General features: G+C 36.5%; 1 protein-coding gene across 1 annotated transcript in view; it reads right to left on the bottom strand.

Annotated features, from left to right (window-relative positions):
* Positions 1-5,198: 5,198 nt before the first annotated feature.
* Positions 5,199-12,193, bottom strand: part of AQR (aquarius intron-binding spliceosomal factor) — a 49,341-nt gene continuing 42,346 nt past the window's right edge. Inside the window, exons 31-35 of the mRNA XM_057420019.1 lie at positions 10,750-10,920; positions 9,950-10,035; positions 8,996-9,170; positions 7,755-7,868; positions 5,199-5,724 (exon numbers count right to left, since the gene is read on the bottom strand). Coding sequence (XP_057276002.1) covers positions 5,476-5,724; positions 7,755-7,868; positions 8,996-9,170; positions 9,950-10,035; positions 10,750-10,920 — 795 coding nt within the window. The 3' untranslated portion in view covers positions 5,199-5,475. The remainder of the gene's footprint in view (positions 5,725-7,754; positions 7,869-8,995; positions 9,171-9,949; positions 10,036-10,749; positions 10,921-12,193) is intronic.

The raw sequence follows: 12,193 nt of genomic DNA, 5'->3' as shown, positions 1-12,193 counted from the left end.
AAAATCCCTAGTTTATCTCAAGGTTTATGTAAATCACATTAATAACAACACTTTAGATACAATGTTATTATAAATAGAACTGACCAGGAGGCCATGCGTTCTGGCCTTCCACTCCACATGATTTTCTGCTACTACACAGTGGCAGAGTTGAGAAAATCCAGAACAACACGCAGTAGGGTACCAGTAAAAGCCAGTCTGCAAAATAAGAACTAACCATTTCCTAGAAGGTGGATATGTACTGTTCTCCTCTAGTATCTGTGTGAAAGTACAAAACTGCTAGTAGAGACCTCGGTTTCAATAAAGATTTCTATCAGTCAAAGAATAGTAGTTCTAAGCATATCTTGCTTGATGAGCAAACCCATTTTCTCTTATCTTTAGTCATTATTAGGCTTTAAATTCAGAGCCATCCAGAGGCAATGTTTGGATACGCATAAGTTCTATTCAAAGGTAATGTTTACAGACATTACAATACAGGAGTTACTTATTTAGCTTTGATGATGTTTCTAGAGGTGATCCGTGACAGGCAGCAAGACAATTCTGCAGCTGGACTTTTCTTCTTCCCAGTGAGTCTTGTTTCAGTGCTCTTGCACCTGCCCTCAGCACAGATTATTGGTGAGGTGCTTTCTCCCCTCTCTGACTCAGCATGCAAAACATGGTATGTCTCATTTTAGAAAACACAGCATAGCCCAACAGGACATCGCTGCTGCTGCTGCCAAAAAAAAAATCACTCAGAAACCAGGGCAAGTCTATACTGCAGATTAAGGTTTGAAACAGAACTTCAGTGCTTCTATACTGAGCTTCTCCCTATTCACTTCTGCTGGCCCTGAACTACTTTCTTTACAGTAGTTAAGGTATGTTATGTCCCTAATGACTGTCTCATCTAAAAATAAGTGCTCTTGACACATATGAGATGTCAGGCCAGCACAGCAGGATGCTGAAGCGTCTCTAGATGCCTAGCAGGGCTTCCTGACACTGGGTTGCAGCAATTTAGGAATTCACACTTGATAAATGCAATACGGGCGGCTTCTTTTTATCTCTTGCAAACAGTGCCAGGACTGATATATTCCTGACCCTTATTTGGCTCTCCAGCTTATTCTTTTATGCTGTTCTCTGGGATCATGAAATTCTAATGTTTCATTAGGCAAACACATGCTGTAGTCGCATATGCTTTTCCACTGATATCTATAGATGAGCTATGGAACTGGCAACTGGCTCAACTTTTTGCTTAGGTCTAAATTTTCTTAAGATACTGATGCGGAATTATACTGTTTGCTCTGATAATGTTTCTCAAGCAGAGAGATAATGCTTGAACTCTGGGAAGTTTCTTAGCTATAACTGAAATAACTCTTCAGCTTTTATTTTTATCTTGTTTTCTAGACACAATGATACAGCAACAGACTTCTCTGTGTCACATTTAAGCAATGCTGTTACTTGATTCAAAGATCCTTGTCCTTGCTCTTATTTTTTCCCCCAAGGTGAGTAAAAATCATAATGGAAGATAAATGAATCTTACTATTTTTCTTAATAGCACATCTTATCCTTAATATGGGTTAGAATAAAGCCCTGCCACAGCAAGGCCCAGAGAAATAACCTGTCCTTGTTACCTACCACAGGAATAGGAAAAGACTTTCTTACTACAGCAGTAGTATTTAGGCTCCCAAAATATTATTGTTAACAAACTGAGAGGGAGTAGCATTGCAGGTATAATTTCTCCCTCTTTCCTTGCATTCTCTTCACCTTAATAATTTTGTAAATGCCTGTGTTGGCAAGAGTTTTGTCAGTTTGAGTGCTGTGCTTTCTCAGAAATCTACCAGAAACCATGAAAATACATGGACTTACAGAGCATACTTAGCTGAAAGTCTTTCAAGTTCTTTTTCAACTTGCAGTGGAAACAGTAGTCTTTTAAAATGTGTTGATCAGTACTATAGCACATAAACATTAGAGTTATAGGGCTTTTTTTGACAGGTACCTAAGCAACCAGTCCTCTGAGAAAAAGGACTGTTAAGAGAACTATGTTTGAGAAACCACACAGAAAAGGAAGCAGTAAGAGCCATAAAAACAATCTCCAGGACTCTCCCTAAAGCATTCATTTTCTATTGATTGTTTGTACTGTGAGGATTACTATGTTTGGCAAAGGGAAACTACACTGCCTTATGTCGTAACGACATACACAGCTTCTTGACTGCTGTGGGTTGTGATCCATTTGCTCACTAGGACATTTGTGTTTGTCTGCTTGTTTTACAAGATTTTTAAGTGTTACATAATTCTATTGAAACAAGAATTGGATGTCATCATGTTTATCCAGTATGTGGTCAACACCTCCTCTAGGTCATCTTTTTTTAAAGATGATAAAACTGGTCTCTCTTGTCCTGTCAGCAAAGCCATTCCATCAGCAAAAGTTAACTTCTGCTCCTCATGAAAATACTTTTCAGGACTCATAACCTTCTTATGTCCCAGGAAACTGCAGAGGTCTATTCTAAGGGGAGGAGAAAGGATCAGGTATTTGCTTCTCCTTTGAAGGAAGTTAGAACCTACCTTATCATAGAATCATAGAATAGTTAGGTTTGGAAAGGACCTTAACATCATCTAGTTCCAACCGCCCTGCCATGGGCAGGGACACCTCACACTAAACCATACCACCCAAGGCTTCATCCAACCTGGTCTTGAACACTGCCAGGGATGGAGCATTCACAACCTCCCTGGACAACCTATTCCAGTGCCTCACCACCCTAACAGGAAAGAATTTCCTCCTTATATCCAATCAAAACTTCCCCTGTTTAAGTTTGAACCCGTTACCCCTTGTCCTGTCACTACAGTCCCTAATGAAGAGTCCCTCTCCCCAGCATCCCTATAGGCCCCCTTCAGATACTGGAAGGCTGCTATGAGGTCTCCATACAGCTTTCTCTCCTCCAGGCTGAACAGCCCCAGCTTTCTCAGCCTATCTTCATACAGGAGGTACTCCAGTCCCCTGATCATCCTCGTGGCCCTTCTCTGGACTTGTTCCAACAGTTCCATGTCCTTTTTATGTTGAGGACACCAGAACTGCACACAATACTCCAGGTGAAGTCTCAACTGTTATCCAACAACACTGTATATCAAAATTACAGTTTTAGACTGCTGCACTTCCCCCACTTACTCTTTCTTGTGAGAAAATGTAAACAAAACACAAAAACTATTTTGGTAGAAAAGACAAAGTTAATCTTTGAACAAAGACAAAACTCATCATGATGATTTTGGTTATCATCAAAATTCACTGCCAAAAATTACAGCTGAAAAGCTTTGAGGGAAAAAGCCCCAAACCACCAAACAGGAAACTTACAGCCACTGCTACAAGAACATGATTTTCGAGACTTTAGAAGATGTATTCTCCTAATGCTACCATGTCCCTGAAAAAAAGCAAAGTTCAGCATACATAGGATAATGAACCACTTGCTCAGCTCAAGCTGCCTCAACAATACCTTCATCTCTTCTACAGGGGGTGCTTGGTCCCTCAGAAAACTGTATATTAAGGCTGCTCAAGCTTTTGCAGTTGTTTGCAGTTCAATTGTCTCTTCCTGCACCTTAGCCAAAACCAACCTTCATTACAACTCCTCTCACCATTTTAGGGCAACACTGAAGTCTGGGATGACTCTATACTTGGCTGTTGTTATACAAGGACTGAGCCAGAAATGACCATGTACACCAGAGACCTGCACAGGGGAACAATCACCACACAGGCAGGCGTGTTCACAGTTAATTGCAAACTGTACATGACTCAAAAAGGTCTTTGCATCTCCTTTTGGCTTTGGGTACTTTTGTCCTAATTACTGGTAGAATCTCTGTTAGTTACATTATCCATTTTATAAAGGGAGTTTGAGAATACTTTTCCAATTCCTAAAATAATACAGCACAATAAATGATTGTCAGACCCAAATACTTACAGAAAATAAGCTGGAAAACAAAGATGAAAACCCACAGATGAGTTAGATCCTTGTGGCTCGAAGGCCCTGTATTATTTGAACCTGCATGAACAGGGGAATGCTACTGCATGAAACTTAACACCCAGGTGTTCAACACTATAATATTTGCTCTCCCAAGGTGATTTGGTAATAAATAGTACACCCCCCCTTCCAATCAAAACAACCAATGAAAGAACACACATTCTATTCATAAGTTTTCTTGCTTGGGAAAACTTCATTTCAGCAAATGAAAACTGTAAGAGAACACCGTGTAGCTACAGCAAATATTAGGATTTGTTACTCCTGAGCTCCCCTCTAACTGAGGGGTAGAATGATTTCAGTATATGACAGATCTGTTTCAAGGAGCCTGGCTTACATTTCACTTTATAGTATTTCTTTTTTCCTCATTATACTATAAAAATACAAAGAAAAATAACTTCAGTGCTATCAATAAAAGCTTATAAAGTCAATTTAATTATTCTCTAGTCAATTTATCAAGGAAGTCCTTCTGGTAGCTTCACAACTGCAGCACACCACCATTTTCCCTTTGCCAGCAGTAAGGGAAAGGGAAGGCTACTGCTTTGAAAATCCACTTGGAAATCCAAAAGTCTCTTTGAACCATTGAATAATTTGCCAAGATTCTTAATGAACCTGGGGAAAAAACTCTCTCTGATTACTTTATGAAAGAAGTACACTCAGAAGTCGTCATAGAAAAACCACTCCACCATGATGTCATTAATATCAATATTGTATATTTTGCAAATCCTGCAGTTAGGGAATTACTTTGATTTTTCTTCCTCTTTGGCTTTATCCTGGGCAATTACTGTGCCCTGTTACAGCAAGAGAAATTTATTTCAATACACTAATTTAAAAAGCAGTGCTATTGAAAAGCTGAATCCTTACTTCATCTATGAATTACAAACAGCATCAGAAGTCAACAGTGAGAAATTGCTATAAGTACCTGAGCCTTATGAAATTTTGAGAATTTGCTGAGGTCACAATTCAATAAAACTTCTGAACATTTTAAAGTCCCATTGTAATTCACACGTCTCATAGACATACTATTAAATATCTTACTGAACTTGAGCCTATGCCTAAAATACCACCTCAGTGTATATCAGCACAGCTCTGTACATGGAATTCTCCATTACAGAATATTAAGGAAACTATAGAGTGTCTGACTAGTATTGAATATACTTAAACCAGTGAGATTTAATGGACAACTCAGTGACTGAATTAAAGGTCAAATATTCAAAACTGGTATAAAAAGCATCTTTACTGAATAGCTTATGAAAAGAAAATTGGAAATTGTGTATCATTTGAGGCCATCAAACAAATTACATTACTGATATTGATAGGAACTCAGTAGAACTTTTGCCAAATATTTTGCTTGTCCATAACGTGAAAAATATACCAAACAGGTCACACTACACAAGCAGACATTTTAAAAAGTCAGTGTAAAATTAGCAATTTTATTCCTAAATGTCTTTTCCCTTATCTGTTTACCAAAACATGTAGAGGACAAACATCATGTGAATCACTTTTCAGTCTCATTCTCGGGTTCACTGTCTCCACTATCACTGTCTCTTCCAGGGTGTTCTGGCATTGTTCGATGTTCATCCACTTCATCCACTTTCAATTCTCCTTCCTTTATCATTTCTTCTCCTGCTTTATTTTCTTCTGCTGCTGCATCTTCTTGCATATCTTGCACTTCATCTTCTATCTCAGACTCCTGAGTTTGAGTAGTTTCTGGTTCTTCAACCATGGCAGGTGGGGGCAGTAAATGCTAGATGATTAAAAAAATAAAGGATTTTCAGTTCTTAGAAATGCATCTATTTTGGCATATATTCCTTTTTTAGCTTGAACTGTTCACCTTGTAGTTAGGATTTTGCATTAGATAACAACTGAACAACAAAGACAATCTAGAATCCTTAATCACCTGTAGGCACTTAACTCCTATATGAAAACAAAAAAACCCCAGAACAGTCTTATTAGACATATATTTTTTGCCTGAAAGAGGATGTTAAAAACTCAGAACTTGCAATTAAAGGCTATCAAACACAGTATCCCAAACAGCCAGACAAGTAATAGGGTTATGGTAAATCCCTACTTGGAGCAACAATCACATTCCTACCGTAATCTCATCTATTACTAACTCCTAGATATGTTTAACTTGCTTTTTGAGGCCATTAATAAGCCTGTTTTCAACAAATCATTCCAGTAATTTCCCATTGAAACATCTTATAGGATGCTATATGAACATTATCTGTACTTAGAGTTGCACCGACAGCTGTAAATGTGGAACAACACAAGTTCCAGTAACACTTTAAGCAATGCTTAGGTATTTTTTCACACAGTACATCCATAAATTCGAAGTCTTTTGCCTGCAAACAAAAATTAGTTGGCAAAATATTATAAGCAGCAATGGTAGCTGTATTACAGATTTTGGAAAAAAAGTAATACCAAGCATACAGTTAGCTGAAGAGTATGGATGACAGCTATACAATTCCAGGCTGTACAGAAACCCTCATACTTCTTGCAGCCTTACATTATTTAATGACAGGATGGGTATTTCCTTGGAATACTATGAAGCATTTTAATGAAACGAAAGCTCAATAAACCTCCTATGGATGACTGTTCAGTTTTGTTTTCCTTAAAGGCAACTTAGCTTCACATGACAAATTGAGTGTTTAATTACAGTGATGTCTTATCTTCAATTAGATGACACTAATATTACAAATTTCTGACAAGCACAGGCAAATCTTTGAAGCAATTATGACTACCAGCAGAGATATGAAAAGCATTTTTATAGACTCTGAAGTTACCATACTGTTTTTTATAATCCATCTGTTCACAGAAAAAGCGTATTTCAAAACCAAAGATCCTTTATGATCCTGATATAAACTCAAGACTTCTTCAGTGATTCAGTTAGATGTATGTTGTGCTTTGTGCCTACTACTCTTAAGTCCAGTGTCAAAGAAAAGGAAAAATACCATGTTGTACTATATAGGCTAAAAGAAATTTAATACCTGCATTTTCTTTTCCTATTTTTTTTTTTTTGTTCACTTTTTTGGCTTTGCCTGCAAGGAGAATGTGATTCATTGCCGCAGTAGGAAAGCTGCAGTTTTGTAACTGATTTTAGCTAGCAATAGACAAAATAAGAAATCTAAAAAGAATAACTGGTATTAGCACAGGATTGGGTCCATATTTGATTAAGGTATCAAGCAAACCCATCTTTTAGTAAAATTTAGAGACTACCATCTGCTTTTCACGACCTTGTCTGTTTTGACAGGGCTATTAATTTGCATCTGAATGTGACCAACTGCATAGTCCGCTGAGGCTTCATCACATAAAATCTGCATGGTTGAAAGATCTCCAACTATATTAGATAAACTGACTCCAGGCAAATCTTGTCATAGGGCTGGGTTTCTAACAGAACAGTGTGAGCTTTCATACTTTAAAAATATACAATTACAAGAAGATGAGATTTTAGTAGTGTCACTCCTCTTTCCCTATCCCCTTTTCTTTACAGCAGACATAATTAGAGCACTTCCCCAAAATAGTCAGTATCCTGTCTACCTGGCAAAGGCTTTTTCTGGGTAGCAAAATGCTTCAAATCTGGCTGAAGCTATGCCTCTCAGAAGAGAAAAAAAAAATAAATGCAAGATTCACTGGGTAAGAACTGCAGAGAAAAAGAAATTTAATATCTGAAAGTTTGATACTGGGGAACAGACTCAAACCTCAACAGCATCTGTCACTTACGAGAAATCAATTTTATTTTAAATGCACACCTTCCATGAGTTAAAAGGTCCTTACCTGTTGATAGTGGTGTGTACTTTGTATCATGTGCATATACATATTGTACACAAAGTTAGCCATCTGTGGCATGTTCTTAATAACATGTACTTGGTGAGATGGCCCTTCTCCATTCTAAGAAGGGAAAAAAAAGTAGACAACAAAGCAAAACAACCATTACTCAAAAGTTATTTAACTATGTTAGAAAACATAAACCCCCTAAAATTAAAAAATACTTTTTAAAGAAAAAAAAACAAACAAACCTGAACTCTTTGGAAAGACACTAAGTGTCTTACTCTTTAGATTAATAATTGATTAATCATGATACTGCAGCCCAAGGGCTGGGGAAGGCTGGGTTTTGATTCTTACTCCATAATTCATTTTGGACTTGAGTCATTTAGCATGTTAAAGGCCAAATAGCTGACAATCAGATTAGGACTTGGCCTACTTGTCCACCACAGTCCAGCTCCTTCTGGATCACCCTCACTTACTATGCATACTTCATTCTTTGTTGCACAGTGGACCTCAAAGTTTCAAGTGAAGGGCTCCTTCCCAGACTTGTCAATAACACTTAAGACCAGGGAAAGATCTGTAATTGAATTTGAATTTTATATAGGCACTCCTTAAAGCTCCATAAAGCAAAGCAGATTTTCTTCTGCTTCCTCATTTAGCATCCTACTCTGCTTAGATGCTTAACAAAACCTTTTCCTTCAAGATCTAATGCAGTATTACAAATAATATTTTTATATTTATGAACCTAGCTCAGCAACAAAACTGTTTTGCAATTCTGGGCCAATAAAAATAAATTAACTGGTTATCCTGAATTACTCAAACAGAATTTTACCTCTTTCAATGAGAAATTATTAGCTTTGTGGTCTTTTTGAGAAGTAAGATTATTTTGTAACAAGACCAAAATTATGTAACACACTAAAAACCTACTTCTCAGAAGAGAAAAACATTGAATCACTTAACATAGGCAGAATTTAGGAAAAAGTAGGCACAGTTATATTGATAACTACATTTTGTGGAAAAATCAACTAAAACCAGCCTGTGTGTACTATGACAGCAGCTAACTCTAGGGACATAATTATCAAAGAGGCACTGGTTTAGCAAAGAACTAGACGATCTTAAGGTCCTTTCCAACCATAACTGTTCTGTGATTCTGTGAAAGAAGGCAGTTCCACCTCTTATAGCCCACTTAAAAGTGGGCAAACACATGCACTGCCATTACAGACCACAAAATTCAGAGCAGCTGTTCCTACCTTTCTTGCTGTTGGAAAACATTCCGTGGGAATGATATGGAGGTGAAGCGGTCGAGCTGTGAGTTGGCTGAAAGCTGGAGTTAGCTCGAAACAGTTCTGAAACAGTGATACCCTTGCAAAGATATAAAGCCCAAGCCTAGCTCTTGACATGGCAACGACTAATCGTCGGACATCCCTTCAGAAAACAAACAAACCCAATTATGTTCTTTTTTACTGATGACATAGTTGCAATAAAAATAACTAGAAGTATACAGAAGCCTTAAATAAAGGAAATATAAAATAATCTGCTAAAATACTACTCTGTCTTTAGTATTTTTCCTTACATTCTGTTTCAATAACTTCCAAATCCTAGAAACATTATATAGATCTCTGTGTTTGTATGTATGTATATCAGTTTAACACACTGGTAAAAGGAAAGGTTGATATAAAATAATAATAATTTAAAAAATCACCGTTTACTACTTCCCTAGACTTTACAGGTTAACACTGACAAATCACAATAGCATTTCTGTATCTCTGAATGAGTAAACATGAGTCTGATAACTCATCTAACTACTTAGATGATCTGTGTGACTGCAGTGATCAAAATCTTCTGATACAAAAACAAATTAAAAGCTCACTTACAGGAAAGCATCCATGAGAAAATTTAAGCCTGCATTTGTTCAACAAGTATTACGTTCCTATCGTTCTACAAGGGTGAAACCAAGTTCAGCCTATCAGCAGTAATATAATTATAGTATAACAGCCATTACTAAAGGATAAAGTGGTTGTGAAGAGGGTACCAGACAGTTATAAAAAGAAGTACGTCTGAACTTCATTCATTACGTAGTATTAAACTGCATTTCTACTACATATGCAAATAACTGAACATTCTTATGTAATGTATTATAAACAATCTTTCTGATACAGAAAACACGCGGTTTAATGACATTACAAGAGTATCTTGTCACATACCTAAGGTGGCCTACAGCTTTGGTACGCACTAGTGAAAGGAGAATATAATCATTTTGTTGACCTTGGAATCTGTCCACAGTTGTTACCTAGAGAATCAAAAATCAAGAAAAAAACCTCCATAGCTTAAATCTTGCCATTTCAATTAAAATGTGACACCAAAATTTTAATATCAACTTTGGACTGATGGGAAGAGAAAAGAAAATGGTTTAACTCTTTAGCTAGCTGCTAACCAAAAATCATCAGCCTGTTCCTTTTGGGAAATGCTGGGAGCAGCTTTTGTCTGACTGTATACTGTTTCTTTTACATTTTTATTCAACACAGATAGATAACAGTGGAATGCTAATATCAAAAGACTGTGGAAAGCCATCAGTTTTATAGAGTTTAAACCTTCATATTAGCACCAGATTTTTACAACTATACTTTTTGTTTCATCAGATTTGTCATCCATCATATGTTTTATCAAAGCATTTCTACTCTGGGTGGATCTTGTTAAAAGCTGTGGGTTTGGGGATTTGTGGGTTTTGAGAACAAAATAAATGACAAAAGAGTTATTCTGTCTCTGGTGGTCTATACCTTTTCCAACTTCATGGACTTCACTTTGTATGAAAAATTACAAACAGGCAGAAACAAGGGCACTACTTTACAAAATTCCATAGAATGTAAGTTAATAAATGTGTAGTTACCAGGGAATACTTGCACAGAAATCTGTGCATCTCACAGATTAGCCTGCTGTATAATATGACAATTTAAAACCAAACAAACCAGAATCACTGCAATGACCAATATATTTTCAAAGTCACCTTATTTGGCCGTCCAATCAGTGGATTATTTCCACACCGCTGATTAATGACATCACGGATCAGATGTTTCTGTCCATTGTATGTTGTCAGGATGCTTATCCTGTCTGCAGGATAACCAAGCAGGCACATATACATGAAGAGTGCCACAATGTACTCAGCTTCACCAAGATTCTTAAAGAAAAAAGAAGGGATTACTCAATCTGTAAAGTTGGAAAGAGTAATACCTATGACATTATCAGAAAAATCTCAGAGCTAAAATGTCTCTAGATCTGATGTTTCAAAATGGCTTTTATTAAGTGAGCAAAGAAAGGATTAAAGAACCTCAAATAGGTTTAATAACTTAATTCTGATTCCTTTTGAGACAACTGCTGAAAATATCTACATCAATATTATTGTTAGTCATTGATTGACACTTTCCAGTATTTACCCAGAAGCTCCCAGTTATTTCAACAAGTTTAAATTCTAAGTGTTTAATAATTGTTAAAGATAATAGTAATTGTTTAAAAATTAAATCATTAAATATTTACACATTAAAAATTAAATATGTACTTATTTATGTACTTATAGCCTTATATACAAAAGGAACTACCAACTTAACTGCATTACACAACTCAATCAACAGGAGTATTTGGTTTTTTCCTTCTTAAAAAGTCACATGCCAAAGTCCCACATTACGTAAAACTGTGAAATTATTATTTGTTAAAAAGTATTAGAAGATGGTAATGTGCAGATACCTGCATTGAAATACAAGGGTTTAAAAAACACTTAGCACCAATACAACATCATTTCAAGTAAGCCTGAAAATAGCTGCAATGACTCACTCTTGAGTAAGCTGAAAGTAAGAACTAGTTGAACTAGAATAACTAAACTCCTTTTGACTATTAATTAGGAGACAGACATCTGGATTATCAAACCTGATTATTTCTACTGCAGGCCAAGCCTATTCAATTTCAAATGACCAGTTGTTATTTCACATTTTGTATACCACAATTTTTTCTGTGCCATTACTGATAATGAACAATGTCTTTCCCAAAGCATCACTCTACTGCCTATTTGAAACAGGACAAAACTTCCGGACTAAAGTTATTCACAGCCTGTTTAAATCCGTTTTCTGTCAACAAAAATTATCTTTCGTGTTAAAAAGTTGCTCTCAATTACTGACATTTACTCCTGCTCTATTTATACTGGGAATCTTATCCCTACTTGGCGTATGTTTGACTAGGCTATTTTTTCTTATTAAGTGGGCTCTGCATTAGTTGGAAAATGCAGTTGCCAGGCATATCAAACACCTGTGGGTGTAAAACTATTCTATAAATTTTAATCCTCCAAGTCTAGAAAGAAATGCCCAAATTCATAAATAAATAATACATGGCTGCAATCTTACCTCATGGAAAACAATGCAATGCCACCAACATACTCTACTAGTATCTCTCAATCCTCAAGA

This window comes from Pezoporus wallicus, unplaced genomic scaffold, assembly GCF_028554395.1.
Source record: "Pezoporus wallicus isolate ANWC-B61680 ecotype Strahan unplaced genomic scaffold, APGP_CSIRO_Pwel_v1 contig_5418, whole genome shotgun sequence".
NCBI classification, from domain to species: Eukaryota; Metazoa; Chordata; class Aves; order Psittaciformes; family Psittacidae; genus Pezoporus; species Pezoporus wallicus.
This window is presented reverse-complemented; position numbering and strand designations above follow the sequence as displayed.